The sequence below is a fragment of the Lontra canadensis genome, unplaced genomic scaffold (assembly GCF_010015895.1).
Source record: "Lontra canadensis isolate GAN:19392208 unplaced genomic scaffold, GSC_riverotter_1.0 scaffold99, whole genome shotgun sequence".
Classification (NCBI taxonomy): domain Eukaryota; kingdom Metazoa; phylum Chordata; class Mammalia; order Carnivora; family Mustelidae; genus Lontra; species Lontra canadensis.
The window spans coordinates 994,196-1,018,708 of record NW_022631093.1 but is presented as its reverse complement, the minus strand read 5'-3'; the positions used below and the strand labels follow the sequence as shown (position 1 = coordinate 1,018,708).

Here is a 24,513-nt window from a genome sequence, read left to right as displayed (position 1 = left end):
AGTTTCTTCAGATACTTTAATCAGGATGCCTTATTCTATTTTATCAGTTGTGGAAAGAACTTCACCTTAACCAAATTACCTGTCTTTGGCCATGAAATGACAAATGTAATGAAAATTTTTTGAAATGTTAATATTTTTCCCATCGATTTTTCTACTTTAGAACCAACCTTACTTGGCCCATCTCCTAATACAGCCAAACCTACGGCCCAATGCACTAGGTTCCACGCAGTGAGGAGTTTCTAACTGGATGTACTTGGTGAGTATATCCATATTCTTTGTCCTAAGCCAGGGATTCTCAGCTGTGGCACTATGACATTTGGGGCTGGGAGGGTGCTGTTCTCTGCACCACAGATGGTTAGCAGCCCCTCCTGCTGCCTACTCCCTCCCACCAGACAGCCCCCATGCCTCAAGCTGTGACAACCCAAACTGCCTCTAGGCACTGGAAGTTTTTCCTGAGGAGCAAACTGTCAGCTACCTCCAAACTTGCTGTCATGTTGGAAATGATCCATACCTGCCCAATATGGTAGCTACCAGCTTTTAAAAAGGGATGGTTTTGCAGGACATTAATCTTAAGTGAACTATAAGAATGCTAAAAATTCCCTCTGAGTGAATTCTAGTTGGCCTGAACTAAGAAAGGAAAAACCAAACCAGGATGGAAAGAAAACATTTATTGAATCAAAATCAATACTTTCTTTTAATATCTACAAGCCAACACTGAATGAACACAATGTACAAAAAAAGTATGCTTATATTATAAAAATATGTCAATTTTATCTTCTGGGTGCTGAGCAGAAGTCATTTTAAACAAAATCAAGGCAAACTTACTTGCTCTCTATAATGAAACCGCTATAATTTAATAACAAAAGTGAAAGCTAATATATACTCACAAAATATCTTTAAAGGCGATAATGCTGCATTGGAAATGCTGAACCCAGTCACCATAGTGAACATTTCTTATTGGCACCAACTTCTGCCTACATCATGGGAAAGCACCTCTTGTAGCGAATGCAGATCACTGACAGAATCCATGGCACTGGTTAAACCTTCATTCAGTTTCCTGTGCACTGAATGTTAGCATGTATTTCAGCAAACTACTAACAGTCAATCCTATTACTTTAGATTCAATTTTAAAATGAGACACATGGCCCAAGATTTACAATCCCACGGATGATGTGGGGAACTTGCCACCCTTCACTATCTTCAAGCCTCCCTAAAAAATCTGTGTTTAGGATTACTGTGTTAAAATTTTTTGTCATTTCTTCTTGAATTTATTGGCACCTTCCCTCAGCATATGGTCTTGCACACGGGGTGGCTACTGCAGGTCAGTTACACACTCAAGAGCATAGCCTTGGGGTCACCACGGAGATATGCTCTGGAACTCAGTGAAGTATTTGGTCCACACAGAAGATCTTGATTAGAAAAAAGAGGAGTAAAACAAATCAGGAGTTCAAGACAAAGGAGCAGGGCTCCCTGTACTAGGAATCCTGGAGTTATAGGATATATATAAAAGTTCTACTAATTTTTAAAGTCAAAATAGACTAAACAGCATCACTATGGACAAGGCCCAGAAAATCCAATGTCTTGTAAGACCTTGGACAAAGCACTATCCATGGCAGGACACAGACTCTGGCTGAGAAGAACGACATGGGTCCTCAGCAAATGCCAGAACGCAGTATATACACCGTAAATTAAACTGCAAACAGCCTTTTTTTATTAGTAAGAATGAATGTTTCCTTGACAGATTCTCTCTGGGACTGACACCTATGAAGCCTCCAACTGTTGAAATACAAGCACTGAGGAATCCAGCGCCTCACTGCACAGGTCAGTTCTATTCAGAAGCACCACTTTCCTGGTTTGCCTTATATAAGCTATTTATCCAGTTACCTGGTTCATAAGAACCTGGGACTAAGATGCAAAGAAAATAATTACTTACCTAATTTCTTAGCTGTCTACATTTTCACCTAAGTCCCATTTGCTGCATAAAATATTAATCCTACTAAATGTAGTTAGTCAGGACTGCACTGGACATAGGATTTAAACAAGAATACATACACCACGCCCTCACAGAGAAGGGAAAGTACTTACAGAAATATCTGAAATACACATCATCTATGAAGAATAAAGATTCTGGAGCCTGAGCAATGGTTTCTCACCAATCTCCTAACAAATCACCATATAGATTTCTTCACTGGCAACAATTCGGCCAAGTCACTCTATTGCTCTGGGTTAACTTCCACTGCCCCAAAACAGGTTTGAATATGGAAAGGCCACTGACACTGCAGTTAGTAGTACCGGCCAGAAGTTAATAGTGGAAACACATAGATCATCATATTACACTAAGTCAAAACAGAGTGAGTACACAATTAGCCTGGACAAGGGCCTCACCACAACACTCTGACACACAACCACACCTGTTCACAAAATCACAGGTCCTCACTCTCAGAATAAATACATCGAACATTTACAACTGAATAAACACCTTATGAATGCCAGATTTTAATTATAGAGTAAGCTACAGGTTACCTTTGTGTGTGTGAAACTGATATGACTTGGTGCCACAGCTAACCTCTCTCTAACAGCAGCAGTTACCCTCAGCCCACAGCAGCAAAGAAACACTCATTTCTGGGCTCCCAGACAAAGCAACTTCATAAAGCATGCGGTATCTATTCTGCTCAAGTTTCAAATGAATAAAAATGATCATTGTGCTTATGGATGTCATACCTTCCAAAATATACAGAAACAGTGACTAACAATAGCAGGTCCTACCTTACCAACAAACTCATAAGGCAGAGGGCTGGAGATGGAAATAGAAATGTTTAAAATGGGGGGTGGGGATGCAAAATAGTGCTAGCATTCACAAAAAAAGATCATGCTAAGATCAGATCCATAATTGATAAAAATGAAGCCACGATCCAAAGTCCGTGAGTCCAAAGGCATGCATGCCAGCCGAAGGAAATGCAAGGTTCATCTGACAACAGCTTCTTCAGAGCAGAACAAGAACGTCTCACTGGAGAAATCACAACAGGGTGAACAAGATGCCATCACACTTCTTTCTTGTATTTGAAAAGGAATCACAACAACAAATTAAAGAGGAGTGAAAAGAGAAAACACAAATTCACAATGACCTATAAAACCAAAAGAAAAATCCAAATTATTTTTACACTTTGATGTTTAATTTATAAAGTTTATCATCAAAGATTTCTCAATCATGCAGTCTAAAACATCAAGGTACTTCACTACACAGGACATTCCCCAAAGTATCAATACTCAAAATAGTAATTTCATTCATGTTTAAAGGACACTATCTGTCAAAGGCTCCTCCCCACCTGGCTGTTGGTCATGAGGAAAAGAACAAGTGAAACTACTACTCAAAGTGCCTACAACCAGCCTGTGAAACCCTTAGCAGGGTAAAATATTTTGGCCTTTTCCAGCATATGACGCAGATACTCACAGGAGACAGGACTCGGGGCTATCCAGCCTTCGTATCCACAAGCTGCATCTGCACACTGGCAGACATCCCACCCCCGTAGCCCCCCTTGGACTGCATCTGGTTCTGAATGGAGCTAACCTAAAATAAGACAAAAACAGAACGAAATCAAGAACTAGGGACAATGCAACTGATCCTGGTCTCAACGTTTTAGCCAAGCAGTTTTGAGAAGGATCCTTTCTATAGGAAAAATTCTGTTTTTATAGACTTAAATTTCTGATTGCCCTTAGGGAAATGGTGAAGCTACTAAAAACACATTTCAGGCTTCAACTCCCTCTCCCCACTTAGCAGTGATAAAATAACTGTTTTGTGATTCACAATGTACTTGGTAACATTTCAAAAACAGAAGTATACAGAGCAACTCCAGTTCTTAATTTACAGACACCTCGTTCACATAGGTGATCACCTCAATTACTGAGAATCGAATAAAAATAAATACAAATGAAATTAGACCAAAGATAAATTTTCAAAGGTCCCATGTGATAAAACTTACATAACTGATACAGCCTTAAAGAATCCAAAGACTCGGATGGTAGTCCAGATTTATTCATCTATAGTCATTGTAACCTGGGTTAAGTATTTATCCTCTCTAAAGATCTGTGAAATAGTTAACATGACAATCTCTCCTCCCCACCAAACAGGGCTATTTTCTGATGGACTGTATGAGACCGAACTGCTGGGTTCTTCTTTTACTTGGTGGAAGCAAAGGCAAATGAACTTATCGGCAAGCTGAGAAGTGCCCTTAGTGGACCAAAATTACTCCAATCTTAATTCATACCAACTAGCAACAAATGGTAAGTACAGAAGAAGAGAATCAGGCTAGATTGCCAGAAAAAGGAGCAGTGAGAAGGTGCTGGAGCTACTGACTGAACAGTGCTGAGGCCAAGCAGGGGTGATCTGCTCGAAGGGTCCCTCACCTGTCCATGGTTCCCTTGGGGGACAATGGATGGGAACAATATCCATTAATTAATCTACTTATCAAATACTTACTGTGCACTTGATAGAAAATATGCTGTGTGAGGTATTTTCAACGACGATCCTGAGTCAGTATGTTTAAGCAAAGGAAGTAAGATCTGCCTATTTTCTGAGCAAGGCAGGTTTAAATGTATTCTAGTAGAAAAGCAAAAATATAAAATGTATACCTTCTTTAGAATCCAGAAGGGTTTCACTGAGAAAAATCTTAGGTGGAACATCCTACTCTAATTATGGCCTTATCTATATTCACATTATTCAAATGACCACTTCAGTTAGAAGTATTAAAAAAAAAAAAAAACAAAACCCTGAAATCTATAGGCCTATTTATTTTCAGTAACCTTGCTCAGTCTGAGAAGGCTACCAGCATAAACTATCTGTTCAAAGTCATTTCCTGTTCCTTTCAGGTAACCAATTTTGTGGCATGAACATGTTTCTATGCAGGTACCAAAAATTCCCCCACCTAACATGTTACCCTTTTCTAGGCATTTCAGGGCTATTTATAAAAAGCAACATTTTTGTGCTTTTCCATAGTGCATTAATAATGTCATGCTGATTCTAGGCAAGAAAAAAACTGGTTTTCCTCCAAAAGTCAATTGTTCAATTTCATACAATACAATTTGGATTTTCTAATGGATTATTTTTGACTGTGTATATATTATATTTTAACACAATAACACTCTCTTATTAAAAGAGTCATGGGATCTATTTCTAGTATGAAAGGTAATCTTGGGAAGAATAGTGTGTTTAGAGGAAAAGAGACACTCCTCTAAGTCATCTGCCCCTTCAGGAATCCAGTGCGACCAGGCCATTCCATTTGCACAGAGCCAAGTACCTCATCCATGCTGCTCAGTTCTTCGTTTGCCTTAAGTTAGTCTATCCTATTTCTGCAGATAAACCACATTTATGGTTTTGTCTCACTCTGTGCAATACTATTATTGCACAAAAGAAAAGAGTTCTCTCACCAAATCAGGCTCATATCAGTGACATCTCTCCACTGATGTCACCTGCAGGAACTCAGGGATTCTGTAACATTGACCCTAACATACCCGCTCAAGCAGCAGCCTGCAACCGCGTGTACGCATCATCACACAGACAGAAAACCTCTTGGAGACACAGTGGGTTCTAAAAAGCTCAAACACTTCATAAAAACACCTAGTCCGTGAACGGAGCAGGCTGCCTGGACTCTGCAGGTAGACAGACTAACAGCAGAGGGCTGTCTAGAACCAGCTCTCAGCTGAAGCTGCAGACCCGGATGCCCTACAGGAAGGAGACTGTCCTCAAGCTCTAGCTACGCTGCTGGCAACGAGCGTCCCCCACATCCATGACAGGCTCCTAGTGCAGACAAAATGTCAAAGAGGAATTTTTAAAGAAATCCTGAAATGTGTATAAACAGTATTTAAAAAGTTAAATACCATGAACTAAAAATTTCATTCTGGAGTTTTTAAAAAATGTGAAATGGGCAAGAACACATTTGTTAAGAAAATAAAATTCATGTATAATAAATTTGAAGCCATTCGCTCTACTTGTATGTGTAATAATAACCCTATTAACAAAAGCTATAGGTTCTCATTTGATCTTTTCATTTCATGCTGATCCAGGAAACAAAGCTACTGAACTGTATTGTGACAGTAACCTGACACCTCTTACATTTCCACAAAAGCAGTTGAACAAAACAAAGTATTTCTCCTACAGATTTAAAACAAACAAGATGTTTCCTTTCAGGAAGCTACACGTTATCCCTTTGCTCACCTAGTAACTGATGTGACAAACTTCTTGCTGTATCCAGGATATATGATCTACCTATTTTAAAAGTCTCTGAGCTCTTATTAAGTCTTTTGTTAATTCTGCCCAGTAAACAAGTATACAATAGATAATTCTATATTTATACAAGCCTTATTGACTTTCTGGTTCTAAACACTTTAGAGGTCATTTAGACACATCAGTTTACTTTACATTTGGGGGAAAGAGGCTCTCGATACTTTGTAGCTTATTACTTTAGGACGAAAAGAAGGGCTCCCTGACTTGGCAGTGCTTATCTTACAGAGCACTGTTTTGTTGGCTGAACATTAAGGCGTACACATGTTCAAGTGAGTAAATCTAAATTATGTTTTGAAATTCACTGAAATCTCTATAAAAGATAGCAAATACATATAAGTATTTACATTAATTATGAATAAATCACAAACATTCTAATATCAAGAAAAGGCTAGTCTTTTATAAAGTAAATGCAATAAATGTTTGCAAAAGGCAACTTAATTGAAGAGAGAAGAAATTAAATATTACTAAAAGGATGACATTCACATTCCTTTGCAAGGAGTCAGGAGAGCCAAAGGGATAGAACTATCATTGTAAACTCAACTCCTTTTCAGTATTTTTTCAGGAGAAAGGTAGAAATAATAGCAAGTTAGAGGAGAGATTAATTTTCCACTGCTCATTTTCTTCTTTGCTCATATTATGTATTTATATTCAGTGTCTACAAATTCACTGAGTGCTGTATAATCTTAAGGAATGTATGTAGCTGTCATACAGGTGACCTAAGTCTACACCCCAACACCCATTTGCATCTTCCACCAATACACTTACTGAATTCATTCCACTGAATAGGTCTCCCGATCCTACATGAGCCGTGTGCACAAAATTTGTTGGCTCTCCAATCATACTTCGGTCAATCCGCCGGCGCCTTTTCTAAAATACAGGAAAGAATGTGTTGAGAAATGTTTTTATTAGCAACATGCTTATTCTGTTGGGTTTATTTACTGGGGATGAATGATTTTAATGACCACAGTACAATTTCCCCAGGACATCAGGATCCCAACATCTTGGGACTATCAAGATTACTTCAAGAGAGACATATGCGCGCGCACACACACAAAATGACTGGTAAAGCAAAACAACAGGCTATCATTTAGAACTTAAAATACATTATTTCGCCTAGCTTTGGCCACTGACTTATTTGTATAATAACTATTTGGGTTTTACTGTTTCAAAAGAGGTAACTGTAAAATTATCACCAGTGACCCTTATGCTTAGCGAAGAATACAGTGTGATTTGAATAGAACATTGATTTTAACATCACTTTCTAGCTTTCATTAACAAACTGACATTATTTTGATTATTTTTACTTAGATTATACCCCCACAACCATTCCACACTGGAATGAATCAGCTGCTTTGTTTGGAGGAGATGAACAGTCTGTTCATTCTCCTCTGGTCTGAGATGGCTGGGAACGAAACCCTATCCAAACTCAGTCTACTAGGCTGGGGCTTAATGACCCCTCCTAATTTCTGCCAACCACCTCCTACAGGGTACAGAATGCTGTTGTCACAGTAACTTCTGCTACTAGCTCTAATCCTTGCCCCACCAATATGCGCATTCTCATTAGAGGAAGTTCCTTATCCTACTGTTCCACTGATCATGAGATCTTTCCAGAGACAAAGGTTATCTTAAATCAGTCCCATGTTTTCCATGACCCTTTAGATACTGTGATCTGAGAGGGGACACTGCACAGATGGCTCAGTGTCCCAACACCAATGCTGCTACTTCCCTTTGAACAATATACTCCAGAAATTACACTGTGTCTACCTCAACTGAAATGCTGGTAAATCCTAAACACTTAGCAAGACAGACCCAAGTAACACCACCTCAGGATTAAAATACAATCTTATACAAAGCTACAAAAATGGGGAGCTCATATATTAATTTCAGAAGCCAGCGTACATTGTTTGGCCACCCTCTAGCTTTACAGATGCTATTCAGAATTCCTTAAGAAGCCCAAGTTTTTCCTTAGAAATATTTATGTTCATGCAGAGAGTGGGTTCTCTCCAAGTTTGCTAGTTTCTCCATCCGGTGCTTCCCCTGGCAGGTGGTGTCCCTGTCTATCTGAACACAGGCATTCCTACATATTGGAAAAGTTTTTTTCTATTATGTTTTTATAACATTCCTGTGTTCATTTGTGCAATTTGTTTCACTCTTAGGTGAACAGTAGATTGTGTGTGAGAATGTGTGTGTGTGTTTGTATAATCTTCCAATTTTCTGGTATTTTTATCTAATATTTTTATTTCTCTTTATAGTTTTGCTGTATTGAAAACTAACTTTAGTTGATCTTCTTCAGAAATCCACAAATTTTTCTTACAGACCACGACGTAAAGAGGCCATTCCATGTGTTGTAGCTGCAACTGCACGGTTGTCCTTGCAGCATGAAAGCCACTACACACAGTGCACAAAAAAAGCAAGGATAGCTCCATTTCAGTGAACATTCACTCTCTCACGGGAACGGGGAGCAGATCCCAGCTCTAGAAATTATTTTTTTTTAGCAGGAGCTACATCAGACTATTTTTCAATTACAGTTATTTTTTCAGAAGCTCTGCTATGAAATTACATCACTGCAGTATTTTTTCTTCTGAGAATTTGTATTACAGGTTTCCATTTTCAAAATGCTTGACTATATGAATTATAGTCTGTAACAGTAGGAGCAAAATATTCTCATTCATTTACTTCAAGCCCCTTGTTCAAGGGTTGATAAATTCATTCTTTTGGGGCCCTTCTCCCTAGGATTCTAGAAAAATTTCAGGTTAAGAAAGTGTCAGAAAACCAAGAGAGGATCCAGAACTTTGTCTATGTTCTTCAATTGTTCTATTTGTCAGCACAAGGCACGGATTTCTTGCTATCTCTTACTCACTGCTACTTCAGGTGCCCTAAATGTACCTCAGACTCCATGCCCCTCAGCACAGACCTGACACCCACAGCATCCTTTGACTAGGAACACCCATACCAGCAGTGTGCTGGTTCCCCTGGACTCTCAGTTTATCTGTTTCTACCCAGTCCATTCAGTGTACTTCCCCTTCACACTATTCTCTTCTAAGATAACACAGCATAAATGAGCCATAAGAAGCAAAGCTACCTTCTCTTTTCTAGGAGTAAGGTAAGGAAAGAAGATGCTAATAGTTTTGTGCCTATTTTCTTCTTGGCTAATATTGTTACCGTCCACTGAATCTGCTTTGTTAGAAAGTTGTATATCCAGGCACATAAATGTATCTTCACCATCAAAAATATAAGAATTGTCTCAATTCCTGGGCCAGACAAATTGTTGGGGTTTCTTCCCCAGTAAGGCCCCTGACTGACAGAAGGACTTCTAGCTTCTTGGCACTCTCCACACAGGAGGAAAGGGTGGACGCCTCCAGTTGAAGAAAAAGGACAGCAGTGAAGTTCCAGGGGTTAATGGCATCTACGGGCCTGCAGACTCTTCCTCCTAAGGCCTTGTGCAACTCACTATAGGTCAGACAGCTCCACATGGCTCAGCCGGAGGGCCCTCTCATGCAGGTTAAGGGATGGGAACATTTCAGAGAGTAAGATCTACTTTAAGGACACTCGGAGTCTTGACCATCCCTTGCCCTATGAACATAGAGGAGAAACTTCTCAGGTTCTAACTTCATAATTTCCTCTGGAATGGTGTGTTCAGGGCTTAGCAAAAGGCTACGCTTAGCCCACATCTCCACACTAAATGATTTATTCTAACAACTGAATTACTGAAGCAAGATGTTGGGAGAGAAATCATCACCAGGCACTACCCAACTCACCAGAAATGTTTCCTCAAAGTAATGAATGGATCAGGTGGTTAATCAAAATCAAAGACTATAACAAACATTCTGAATACTAAGGAAGGACGTTCAACAGAGACTACTCTCATACTGAAAGTGAAAGGACAGATAATTTGTAAATCTGAAAACTGAATATGTTTTAACTTCAACTTCACTGAGTTAAGAGGCTTTCCCCTTTGATTTTGGAAGGTTTCTTTGTGCTATTAATCTAACATCAATTTAAAGTACAGAGGTTGAAGGTTTCTTCCCTAATAATACGACAGGTTTTGTTGTTGTTTTTAAGATTTATTTGGGGGGGGGGCAGTGAGAGAAAACGAATGGGGGAGGGGCAGAGGGAGAGGGAAAAGCAGAAGTCAGATGCTTAACAGACTGAGCCACCCACAAGCTCCATGACAAGTTGGTTTTTAAAGTCCAGTCCACAATATACAGCTGGCAGGAAGGCTGGAGGAGCCAAAGAAGTCATTACAGTAATGTTGGTGGAAAGAGATTATTTGGATTCAATTACAGCAGCTGAGGTGGAAAGAACTAGGTAGATTTAAGAAGTAAGGAGCAGCGTAAGTTAAGAAAGATGCACAGATTTCCCATCCGAGAAGAATGTACACAATTCACAGGGGCAGGTAACACTGGAAGAGGGCCAAGCTTTAGGAAGATGATGAAAGCGCTTAAGACGCACTGACTTTGAGTTATGTCTGAGACATCCAAGTAAAGTTATCAAGAGGGCAAGTTGGATACATGGATATAGGATTCTGACAAAAGAAATCAAGTCTCACCAGCACAATAAAGAAGGAAAGTGCACCCCACCATCAAGTGGAGAAAAATTAGCCATCAAAAAAAAAAAAAAAGCCTGAAAGGAAGGAGGAAAATCAGGTGTGTGATCTCTTCAAGGTGTCATGGAGGGTTCAGGCAAACACAACTGAAAGCAGGTGAGAGGTCAGATAAAGACTGAAGAGAATGCCTATGGAGGGGTAAGAGTGGAGGACTTCTGAGGAGCCGTACGAGTGTGCAAGAGGCAGGAAATGGAACATCGAACACAACTGGACACAGTCTGGCCATCTATCTGGATAAGGACAAGAAAGAATGGGCTGAGCTGAAAAGAGGACTTAATTTTTCCCTTTAAGATGAGAAAGACTTGATCTAAAGGTTAATTTCTGGTAATATCCAGTGAAAGAGTCTGAAAGTAAAATGATCATCAACATGGTAACATTCCAGGGAGGGTACAAAGGACAGATCTAGACACAGGTTAGGATGTTCTTTGGGTTTGTATTGTAACACTATTAACCTAGATGCTAAGTATAATTACATATTTCAAAATACAAAAATGTACTATTTTTCAGTCACTACGGACACTTAAAAAATAGGACACTTCTATGGTGTGTTGTATTAAGAATACAAGACAGAGACAAGATTTAAATCATGGGCAAACAAGGGGAATTCCAGAGTTGGGCCTCTGCAAAGAAAAACAGGAAATGGTGCACTCACTCTGATGCGTATTAACTGTTGTCAGTAGCAGAGTCATCGTTTTTCCTGGAAACACACTCTGGTCTTTATAGGGTACTCTATTAAGACTGTCAACCTTCTGAATAATTCTTGCCATCCTTGAAATACTATTATTCTACATAAGGTCAAGGATTTTAGTTGGGTTAGGGATAAGATTAAGGAAAATGTTTCTTCGTATTTACTCAATGTCAATGATCCCTCAGTAAAGTGGTTTAATCTTAGAGATACATAATGAAAATTTCTTTTAAGATATCATTTTTAAGGGGCACCTGGGTGGCTCAGTGGGTTAAAGCCGCTGCCTTCAGCTCGGGTCATGATCCCAGAGTCCTGGGATCGAGCCCCGCATTGGGCTCTCTGCTCAGCAGGGAGCCTGCTTCCTCCTCTCTCTCTGCCTGCCTCTCTGCCTACTTGTAATCTCTTTCTGTCAAATAAATAAATAAATAAAATCTTTAAAAAAAAAAAAAAGATATCATTTTTAAGTAATCTTTATCCCCAATATGGGGCTCGAACTCATGACCCGGAAAGCAAGAGTCGCACGCTCTACCAACAGAGCCTGCCAGGTGCCCCATACTGAAGTATTTGGGGATGAAATGTGATGTCCAGAATTTGCTTAACATTCTCCAACTAGGGGAAGGAGTTGACAGTATAAGAGGATGCCCTCCAATGACAACTCTCTGAAGCTGCGTGCTCCGTACGTGGATTGGGGGGAGGGGTCCTCTTCCCTCTATTTCTGTGTATATTTGGTAATTTTCCTAATGAGTTTTTCAAAATAAGTTTTTTAAGAAGATGTGAGTTCTCTCCTACTCTTACACCTTTATACAAAAACCTAACAAGTACTGCTTACAAGTAAAAACTGTTTGATATGAGAATGAATCATCAACACTTCATCTCTTTTCTGATTTCCACCAGAACTGAGTTTTGTCCTCATTCTTTCTGATACAATTCTAACATCATTCCCTACTTCCTGTCTTCCTCCCAAAAGTATTAGAAGATATATTTTAAGTTTTTGAAAACTACACTGCAGAGCTACCATACAGTATTTGGCTAACAGCTACAACATCAATTTAGTTTGTGCCATTCATTTGTATCACTCATGCACTCCCATCGCATAAATTTTTTCTCTGAAAAAAAAAAAAAAAATTACAACTGAAAAAAAAACAGCTTAAGCAGTAAGGCCCAGTGGCAAGGTGTTTGGTGTACTCAGAGCTTCCACAAGGTTTCTCTGCAGTGTTCTCAGCTCTCCCCTCCTGTCAGTTTCAGTCTCAGGCTAGTAGCCAACAGAGTTGCAGCAATCTAAGGCCTTCCATCTGTGTTTACAGACATAGAGAAAAAAAGTGCTTTATAAAAAACAAGGCGGGGGCGCCTGGGTGGCTCAGTGGGTTAAAGCCTCTGCCTTCGGCTCGGGTCATGATCCCAGGATCCTGGGATCAAGCCCCGCATCGGGCTCTCTGCTTAGCAGGGAGCCTGCTTCCTCCTCTCTCTCTCTCTGCCTGCCTCTCTGTCTACTTGTGATCTCTGTCTGCCAAATAAATAAATAAAATCTTTTAAAAAAAAATAAAAAATAAAAATAAAAAAAATAAAAAACAAGGCAAATTTCCCCTGAGGTCTCCACAAACTTCTCCTGGCATCTGAGTCCTAAGCCCTGTCTTGAAACAACCCCTCTCATCCAGAGAATGTCTTCCCTGAGCCAAACTCTTGAACCCAACCAATCACTGCTGAAGGACAGGCAGTCGCTGAGGAGCAGCACAGACCTCATCATGGGTCCCCAAGAGCAAGGGGTCAGCCGCTTCAACTATGGCTCCTGTATCACAGAGGAGGGGAAGAACTGATGCTGGGCTTGTAATGATAACTATATCCATCTAGGCATTTGTTATGAAACCTTAAAATTACTAGTCAAATATTTATTTCAAAAAACAGGGGGTGCCTGGGTGGCTCAGTGGGTTAAGACTCTGCCTTTGGTTGAGGTCATGACCCCAGGGTCCTGGGATGGAGCCCCACATCAGGCTCTCTGCTCAGCAGGGAGCCTGCTTCCTCCTCTCTCTCTGTGATCTCTGTCAAATAAATAAATATTTAAAATCTTAAAAAAAAAAAAAACCCACAAAACGGAAAGGGCACCTGAATGGCTCAGTCTGTTAAACGTCTGACTCTTGATTTCAGCTTCAGTCATGAGACCGAGCCCCATGGCAGGCTCGGCGAGCTCAGGGGGGCGTGTGCTTGAGATTCTTTCCTTCTGTCCTTCCCCAGGTGCACAAAAGCACACACTCTCTAAATAAATCCTAAAAAAAACAAAAAACAAAAAACAAGAAAACACCCTGGAACATACCATTTGGAGAAAGAATTACTCCTTCCAACAGATCCCTCTTCTCAGGTTTCTCACTTCTCTCTCCTACTACTTCCATTTCTGTGCTATTGTTTATTTTGTGTAAACCAACATTCCTCTTCCCTCCTGCACATCTTATTAAGGCTATGGTGATGACTACTAAGCCTGTTTTCTACTTTTCTGGGCTTGAGACTGTACATTCAACTGCTTACTGACAAATCCAGAGGACGTGCAGGTTTCCTGAGTCCAACACTGAATACATAACCTTCGTGAAGCCCACGCCCCTCTCCAGTCCCTATTTGGTAAACAACATTTCTGCCAGTATTTCCAGTCAGGTTAGAGGGCTGTCCCTCACTCACTGCGTCTTCTCCCTCACACATGGTCACATCCAATTAGCAAAACATCCTGTGGAGTCAGCCCACTTCCTCTCTCGGTCCCCACATTAGTGTCAAAGCCTTATTTCAGGCCCCTGAGCCTCTTACCTGCCTCCCTACAGGAGCCCCTCACTAACTTGCTTCCAACCTCCTTTCCCCTCCCAAAATGCTTCACCGTAAATCTAGACATACCTTTCTCAACTACAAAACCGATCATGTTACTCATCCATTTCAAATCACTCAATGGCTTCCCAAAACTTCCAGGATAAATTCAAAACTCCAGAGCCTATGGAAATCCTGTCTTTCTTGCCAACTTAACTACATTCCTTCAAGCATTCTAAGCTTTCATCTGCTATTTCAGGTTTCCTACATACACTGTGCTCTTCCAGTACTCCTCCTGGAAGAATCTTTCCGACTGCCTTTAATTTCACTAACTCAGTCCTGCCTCCCTTACACCCTTGAGTCTGGGGTTATGGCCCCTCAGTATTCCGGGACCACATGTTCACCTACCAAAGTAAACTGGCATCTCACACTCGATTTAAACTGTCCCCTGGATGGGAGATGTGTTCCTATATAGGTTGCCACGTAAAATGTGAATCCACAAGGCCCAGTACATAATGTACAGCAATTCATCAAAAGAACTTTTTATGAATGAATAAATTTATGAAGTAATAGTAATAACAGTGTGGAGCCCAACACAGGGCTTGAACTCATGACCTGAGATCAAGATTGGAGTTGATATGAAGAGTTGGACACTCATCTGACTGAGCCACCCACATGCCTCAACAATTCATGTTTTTAAGCCATAATTTTTCGAATGCATTTCTGCAGTAATATAAACGCTCCCCCCAAAATAAAATAAATTCACCAACTCCTTCAGATTTCTTGAATATTAACTAAATAGAGCTTCTAGAAAAATAGTGATTACTTTATCACTTAAGTGATCACTTAACTTAAAAGTTCAAACTTCCTCTAGGACTTCTGTCTGGGCAATTTAGTGCACAAACACATGCCACTGAGGAGCAATTCAGGGCCAGGTTCCACAGGGTAACAGGAGGCTTTAGGTAAGAGCACAGGTAGGTACTTCTAGAAATGGACACAGTGAATAGAAAATGAATATGCCAGGGTGCCTGGTGGGCTCAAAGAGCATGTGACTTGATCTCGGGGTCTTGAGTTTTAAGCCACATGTTCAGCGTCAAGATCACAAAAAAAAAAAAAAAAAACCAATAAACTTACAAGAAAAATTAATGTGCCTGCCATTTGGGGCAGTGAAAAAAGCTGGTACCTTTAGGCTGTAAGACAGGAATCACTTACACCAGGGCAGCCTAAGTAAATGAACAACTGAAAAAGAAAGATACGCTACTGACTTAACTTGGTGACCTAGACAAAGTATATCCCAGCCTATGTGTTTTATCAAATATACCCATGATCCCCAGCAAATATCCACGAGCCCCACACAGTATATTCAATTTGAGGGAAACACAATGATACTTATGTATGATACTGTGTGAACTAGTAAAGCAAGATAATTCAAAATTTCAATATCATGAAAGAACTTCAGCTACCAACACTGGGACTCCAGTGAGTACTTTTTCATTGATTAAGTTCTTCTTTCCAGTTTATCTCTTAACTCAAGCAAAAGACCCTGCAGAACGGAAACTACTCCCTTAAGCACTAAGGACTGCCCTGAAGAGGCAAGACCCTCCTAACAGACTGTAAGACAATGGTCAACTTGACCTTCACTGCCCACCCGGTGCATGAACTCAACAACCTCTCTCCCACATTTTCCTTACATAAACCTGGAGACATTTTCGGGACTTTGGACGGTATTTGAGATATTAGTCCACTGTCCTCCCAGTGCTGGGACTCATTGAAATAAATTCCTTTTACCACCACTCTTCTAGCTGTCTGTGGATTTTGTCAGCAGCAAATGGCCAGACCTGGTCTGCTTGGGACTGCTAGAGCTAGGTGCTCCTGCAGCCCTCCACTCCAGCTACAATGACAGCACCCACTCTTTTTAACAGCACATGTCTGCAAAGCGGTGCTTTCTGGAGTGCTGTGATAAGAACCCAAGTACTGTACAAAAGATAACATGGAACTAGAAGAGAGGGTAGTGGTCTTCATTCTGATTCCATGGTTTGAGGAGTTACATAATACCTAACACCCACATCCTGTAAGCCATCCTGATTGTATCAGAAGGGGAAAAAAATTCATTTTTCTTTTGTTATATTTTTAAAGTCGACCAAAATGTTAGGACATAAGTGTTTATTACGTTGTCTGCACAAAACTAGTTACCAAATCTGTAAAGAATTTCTCTTGGCCTAGAGGTGCCATGAAAAATGTTACTCAAGTGTTAAGGGCACCAAAAACAAACTTTGAGAGCCTCTCAAGTAGGTTTATTTTTTTGAAATATTGACAGTATGACTAGGCAACAGGCATTTCTAAAGAAAATAGTTACTTTTTTCTATGAGACTACTGACAGTGATTCCCTGGATACATGAGGTGACTTTGAGGGGCCTCCAACTGTCCGTCCAGTTCATTCAACAGAAAAAAACAGAATAACAAAAGCTATAAAAATGGATTTAACATTCGTTGTAGAAAAGGAAAAGTGGGTCTTCGCTCACACAAAAAACAGAAACGACTTTCACAGTAGTAATGCACCAATGCTCTCACCCCAAACCTATTCCACTTAGCAACTGGCTATCACTCCTTAAGACCCAGCTCGAACTCAGTCTTGTAAATTGTGGTCACTGATTAATCCATGATCTGAGCATTCAGAGAACAAGGCTCATATTTCTATGACAGCACTTAAAACACCAAAACAGTTTACTTGTAGTTTGATTTTCCTACCATAGTACATATTCTTCTAGGACCATAGCTGTGCCTGACAAAAAATAGACAATAAATGGCTGCTGTATGATAAATGGCTCATGAAGAAACAATTTCAGCTCAGTCTTCCAAAACCTACTGGTCTTATCCAGTATCCAGACCAAGTGTTTTTCAAGGACCTATTTTATATGGAACACGTTTAAAGGGGGAGGTGGGTAATGCAAATTCTAGTGGAGTTTAATTTCTGTGCAAAAAATCCCTCATTTGATGGCTTTTTTCCCCCTCTGCCTCACAGTAATGCTGTCTATAGAGCTCAACTGGCATCACTATTTTGGTTTTAGATTGGGTAGAACCTCAATAGCAGTCGTTCTCAAACTTTGTGCACATCAGAATTCCTGGAGAGTTTGTTAAAATGCAGGCTGGAGAGCTCCACTTGCAGAATTTTAAATCCAGCAGTGTTGGGGAAAGGCCAGGAATCTGCTCGTCTAACAATAGTCCAAGTGATGCTGATGGCTCCATGGTTTAGAAGCAGTGGCTCTAAAGACTTACAGCTGCATATTTTAAAATGAATAATGGCTAATACTTAAGAGCCTTACTACATGTCACGCCCATTTCTAAGCACTTTAAACACAAGAACTCAATTGCTAATACCTTGAATAGCAGAATGTGACATTTTAATATTGCCTTCAAATCTCAGGGCCTCTGGCCAACTCTCACTTAGTGTATCTTGACCTTTGCTCAAGTCTATGAATTATACTCTCACTTGTTCACCTGTTATACTCCCTGAATAAAATATTACAATCTTTGGTTTTTTTTTGTTTTTTAAAGATTTTATTTATTTATTTGACAGATAGAGATAACAAGTAGGCAGAGAGGCAGACAGAGAGAGAGAGAGGAGGAGGAAGCAGGCTCCCTGCTGAGCAGAGAGCTGGATGTGGAGCTCGATCCCAGGTCCCTGGGATCATGACCTGAGCCGAAGGCAGAGGCCTCAACCCACTGAGCCACCCAAGCGCCCCGACAATCTTTGTTTTTTTAATTACTTAGAAAGCCATTAGGCTGAATGGTTTTTCTCATTAAAAATAAACAACTTGGGGTGCCTGGGTGGCTCAGTGGGTTAAACCTCTGCCTTTGGCTCAGGTCATGATTTCAGGGTCCTGGAATTGAGCCCCGCATTGGGCTCTCTGCTCAGCAGGGAGCCTGCTCCCCGCCCACCGCCTGCCTGCCTATCTGTCAAATAAATATAAACAAAACCTTTAAAAATAAATACATACATACATACATACATACCACCTGAAACCATAAAACTCCTAGAGAAAAACATAGGGGATAAGCTCTTGGAAACTGATCTTAGCAGTAATTTTTTGCATTTGACACCAAAAGGAAAAACAATAAAAATAAAAAATAAGTGGGACTGCATGAAACCAAAAAGCCTTTGCCCAGCAAAGGAAACTGTCAACAAAATTAAATGGCAACCTATAGAATGAAACAAATTATTTGCAACTTATATATATATAAGGGGCTAATACACAAAATACATAAAGAACTCATACAACAGCCAAAAAACAAACAACCTGGCTAAAAATTGAGTGGAGAATCTCAACAGATACTTCTCTAAACAAGACATATAGATGACCAACAGGTAAATGGGAAGGTACTCAACATTAGGAATTATCAGGGAAATGCAATTCAAACCACAGTAAGGTATCACCTCATGCCTCTTAGAATGTCTACCATCAAAAAGATAAGAAATAGGGCGCCTGGGTGGCTCAGTGGGTTAAAGCCTCTGCCGTCGGCTCCGGTCATGATCTCAGGGTCCTGGGATCGAGCCCCGCATCAAGCCCCACATCGGGCTCTCTGCTCAGCAGGGAGCCTGCTTCCTCCTCTCTCTCTGCCTGCCTCTCTGCCTGCTTGTGATCTCTGTCAAATAAATAAAATCTTTAAAAAAAAAAAAAAAAAAGACAAGAAATAGCACATGTTTGCAGGAACGGGAAGAAAAGGAAACCTTAGCACACTGCTGGTGAGAATGTTAACTAGGGTTAGCTCCTATAGAAAACAGTTCAGAGGTTCCTAAAAAATTAAAACTACCATGTGATCCCCCAATTCCACTTCTGGCTATATATTTGTTGGAAACAATATGACTAGCTCCAAAAGGTATGTGCCTTCATGTTCACTGCAATATATTTATAATAGCCAAAAGGCATGGAAACAACCTAAGCATCCACTGATGATGGAGGAACAGAACACAAAGATGTATTATGCATACACATGAATATTACTCTGCCATTAAAAAGGAAGGAAATCCTACCATTCACAACAACATAGGTGAACCTGGAAGAAAGGCATGCTAAATGAAGTTAAGTTGGAAAAAAACAAATACCTTATGTTCTCACTTATATAAGCAATCTTAAAAAAAAAAAAAACACAAACTCACAGAACCAGAGAACATACCAGTTTTTCAGAGGCAGTCAGGTTAGGGGGGTAGGGGAAATGGGTGAAAGTGGTCAAAAGGTACAAACTGCCAGTTACAAGATATTAAGTTCTGGAGATGTACTACAGAGCAGCATGGTGGATGACCCAGTGTACAGCACAGTTAATGATCATGTATTGTGTATCTGACTGTTGCTGAAACAGTAGATATTAAAAATTCTCATCACCAGAAACAAACATCTGTAGCTAATATGAGGTGATGGCTATTAGTTGGACTTACCATGGTAATCATTTTGCAATACAGCAGACCCTTGATTAACAGGGGGTTTGAACTGTGCAGGTCCACTTATATGTGGAGATTGTCCGATAAATATAGTATGGTACTATCAATGTATTTTCTCTTCCTAAAGATCTTAATAATATTTTCTTTTTTCCTTATTATAAAGGTACAATATATAATACAGATAACATACAAAGTATATGTTAATTATTTATGTTATCAGTAAGGCTTCTGATCAACAGTAGACCATTAGCAGTTAAGTCTTAAGGCAGTCAAAAGTCATACATGGATTTTCGATTATGTGGGGGATCTGCCTCTACCTCTGCACTGTTCGAGGGTCAACTGCATATATGTACATCAAATCCTTTACACTGTATTACTTTAAACAAGTATAATGTTATATATCAATTATATCTCAAAACTGTAGGGGAAGAGAAGAGCCTATCCCAATCTCACAGAGGGAAATAGCTCCATTGTTCTCTCCTAAGAATTACCTCTAACCATTTTCATTCCCTACCTGTGGACCCTAACCAAGTTTTCTACAACACACTTCCAGTGTGAGTCACGGTTTTATTTGAATAATGATTTGATAAATCATAAGCATACCAGGATGACTATACAAAGGTCATAAAAACCTATTTACAGATATCGCTGATGATCTGACCTACCCAATCTACTATCTCCCATCTGTGTCCATGAGCCCTTTTACTGATGAGTCAGACCAACTTTGAAGAGAGTCTGTAAATGATAGTATGTTATACTCTGTTTTTTTTAAGATTTTATTTATTTATTCATGAGAGACAGAGATTTTATTTATTTATTCATGAGAGAGAAAGAGTGAGAGGCAGAGAGGCAGAGGGAGAAGCAGGCTCCCCAATAAGCAGGGAGCCCGATGCAGGACTCTATCCCAGGACCCCGAGATCATGACCTGAGCTGAAGACAGACGCTTAACCATCTGAGCCACCCAGGCGCCCTATACTCTATTAATAGTAAGGAAAACAAAATAGAGCAAGAAAAGTTTTTTCACTAATCAGACATAAAAAAGCAACTCTGGAAAAACAAGCACTGTTATTGTCACTTAAAATATACAAAAATATCTGATTCCTCACAAGATTTTATTACCCATTAATCCATCAACATGTATCTAATGAGTTTCAATACACTGTTCAAAATGACACAACACTTAGAAATTTAAGGGAAAGGGGGTGAAAACCATATGAATAAATTGTGTAAGATAATATAGGAGGCCTCTATCTTTTATTATCTTTCATACCAAAATTTATTAAATATGGCACAAAAGTCAAAAGAGCTTACCAGACCTTAGCTTTGCTAAAACCCTACCAAAGTTATATAACTAGCATTAGATCTTTAGTCTTCTTTTACTTCTTCACTTCAGTTATTCTGTCAATGTAAAATAGTCTCCAAGTTTATTTCAGTATTTGGTAAACAGATATAAGTTTCTGACTGTAAAGCTACCATTTACCAAAAGATCAAGAGTTGTGTTTACAATTTCATACCCTTAGCTCCTATTCTACTGATTTGGGTAACTTCTTTTTTTCATATAGTAGCTTAGGGTATTCCAGACTTACAATAATAATTTTTTATTGTTCTTAAATTATTTAAGGCAGTTTTTTAACATGTTTACTAGAAAGAATAATAGATATCCAAAGTGACCAAGTGAGATTTATTCTTGTGCATAAATAGATACAAATCTTTATAGTGGACACATGCCATTTCTTTCTGCGTATTTTTTGTTCTGGAAACACCAGTCTCCTTCCTTTCCTTTCAGGAAGTCATCTCTTCCCAAACCCAACCATACGATTTTGATAGGCTGCCAATGACAATAGCCCACAACCCTGATTCCAAGGATGTGCATACAACACAAACTGTGCCAGAATCCTTCACTGGGAAGGACTAATGCAGGCAAAAGCCCTTTGCTCCTAATGGTTGTTAAACTGAGATGATAAACCTGAAGCTGAGGGCAACCATGTTTCCTATGAAGAAAAACACCCACCTCTAGTCAGAAAGTAAGAAACTAATGTGCCAAGAATCAAGAAAGCGACAGAGGTGGGTCAGAACAGTGCCCCAGGCCCAAGATACAGAAGTTTAAGAAGCCAGATCCAGTTTTCCCATGACTAGTAATACAGCTGATAGAACCACCTGTGGAAGTCTGGTAAGATTATAACCCAAAACCACCCCATTAATAGGTTAGGTGCAAAGTGAAGAGAAACCAAAAGTGATATACTGCAGAGACTAAAAAAAAAATCTGCCCTGGGCGCCTGGGTGGCTCAGTGGGTTAAAGCCTCTGCCTTCGGCTCAAGTCATGATCTCAGTGTCCTGGGATGGAGCCCCACATTGGGCTCTCTGCTCAGCAGGGAGCCTGCTTCCTCCTCTCTCTCTGCCTGCCTCTCTGCTTACTTATAATCTCTGTCTGTCAAATAAATAAATAAAATCTTTTAAAAAGAAAAAAAATCTGCCCTTCAATAACTAGTAGCCTACTTTAAATTCCATATTCTTATATTTAGGTCAAAACTTCCAAAAATAGTAAGACTTTTCAGTATACAAGTTATACTATATCTTCTACTCTGGGGCAATAAGTGATAATTCTGTTCCTCTGGTTTCTAGATCTTGGTACACTCACTGGAATGCCAGCACTAGCCCTCAGGTCAAAGGGCTTATATTAAGGAGACATTTCAATAAAAGATGAGAGCCACACTACATATCACCCAGCTAGAGTTACAAGCAAGGGATTCTCTCAAAGTACCAAAAGGCAGGGTATTTCATGCTAGAAATATTTACCAATGGTGGGTTACTGAAAATGAATTCAAAATCCAATCCTAAGTAGAGACCTCTTTATTTTGCCCTTTAGAGTTTAATAGATAACTAACCTTTCCCCCTTTTCACTATAAATTTTGCAGTTGGTAACAGATGAGAGGTTTGAAGGAGACCCCCAATTTTTTTAAAAGATTTTATTTATTTTATTATTTATTATAAATAAAGATTTTATTTATTTATTTCAGTTCAGGAACTGTTCCTGTATTGTTACTTTGGTAATTTATTCTTGAAGGAATTCTAAAGAGCAGGGCATGAGGCTGCTTCTTGTCAGAATCCCCCTCTGTAGGCAACTAGGTTGTGGCTGTCACTCAGCCAATTCCTACTCTATCAACCACTTTTTATTATCTCTCTTCCATGGTAATTACCTCTTTAACCTCTTTCTCTTTGTGAATTTTATCTGTTCATACCTTTTTGTTTAAATTCCTTTAATGTGGTGTAAAGTGGGTTTCAGGAGAAAAGAAATGGGGGAAGTGTGTGTGAGGAAGTCCAACATTCTCATCTTAAGTTAGGCAACTGGATATCTCTTCCTAGTAACTGCAAACCAAGCCAAAATACTTGCGGCAAGAGACCAACTTTTCAAACCTGAAAGATCCTGTTCATTTCAAATACAATATACTTAGAAATAATCAATGGAGATAAAAACAAGAAAAGGCAGAAAGAAATGTTTCTAAATGAGAGGAACCCACAATTTATCAACTCAACATTCATTATTATAAGAGCACTCTGTAAGCCAGGCACTACACTAAGCACTTTACATAAATTATCTTATTTGACATACTTAACCTATTATCTATTTTAATATATTCAATCCTAGGAGTTAGGATTATTACTCCTATTTTTCCTATCATTATTCCTATTTGCAAATGTTTAATCTCCTCAAAGTCAAAGAGTAAGTAAGTACTGGCACTGGAATTCAAACCCTGATCTGAACAACTCTAAACCCCCCAGAAATCCAGATATCATAAGAAAAAGGGGGGGGAATTTGTTTTTTCATAACTACCCTTAACTTTGGGGTTCCTAAAAATGAGATCAATTTCCCATAGCTGACTACTACTGAAAGCAAATTTCTCTTATGTTCTTATGTTCCTTACTAATTTTACCTGTTCTTAAAGTAGTCAAGAATATGGTACCTAGTAATAGCTTTTCTGTGTTAAATGAAAAGAAAGTTCTGTTTACTTAATCTATATGCAGAACTCACTCAGCTAATACTTTTTCCAGTATTTTAAAGCCTTTTGAATATATTCATAAATGAGTACATGCAGAAGTACTTGTGTATGTTAAGATCCCAGTGAGGAAATTACCCAGGTAGACACTGCAGTAACAAAAAAACCATACAAAGAAGGACAGAAGGAATGAAAATGACAGATATGTATATCATTAAGTTAATATATATGAAAGTATTTGAACTAAGAAGGTCTATAAAATGGTAGATAATAATTAACATTTGATGGTAAGGATAGCCTTTTAAAATGTTGGAACTGCTGACTTCATCTTATTAAAACTACTGATGTGCATTTGCATACTTTCATAATTCAATTTCATATCCAATACATTATTCATTTCCATTTGGATATAAGTTGGAAACACACACTAAAAAGTAAACCAATCGTAAAATGCAAAGGCTCTACCATTAACTCATTAGTCTCACCTTAGTTTACTAGTTAAGAGAGTTTCCAAATCTGCATGTCAGCACAAAAAAGCATTTGACTAGATGTCTGTACAAAAATTACTTTCAGTTCACAAATAAAAACAGAAAAATCACAAACAACACCTTACCTTCTAAAACAGAGGAATTTAAGCAGAAAATTTGCTTTTCGATGAACTAAAAGAAAGTTCATTGTACAAAAGCAAATGGAATATTAAGTACCAGAAATGTCTTATCTAAAAAATCA

General features: G+C 39.2%; 1 protein-coding gene across 5 annotated transcripts in view; it reads right to left on the bottom strand.

Moving 5' to 3' along the window:
* Positions 1 to 651: 651 nt before the first annotated feature.
* Positions 652 to 24,513, bottom strand: part of CDC42SE2 (CDC42 small effector 2) — a 115,423-nt gene continuing 91,561 nt past the window's right edge. For 3 of the 5 annotated variants that reach the window (XM_032837711.1, XM_032837712.1, XM_032837713.1), the window contains 3 exons: positions 7,046 to 7,147; positions 3,452 to 3,568; positions 652 to 3,125 (listed from right to left, as the gene is read on the bottom strand). In XM_032837711.1, coding sequence (XP_032693602.1) covers positions 3,470 to 3,568; positions 7,046 to 7,147 — 201 coding nt within the window. In that variant the 3' untranslated portion in view covers positions 652 to 3,125; positions 3,452 to 3,469. The remainder of the gene's footprint in view (positions 3,126 to 3,451; positions 3,569 to 7,045; positions 7,148 to 24,513) is intronic. The other 2 variants (XM_032837715.1, XM_032837714.1) reach the window with 2 other exon arrangements.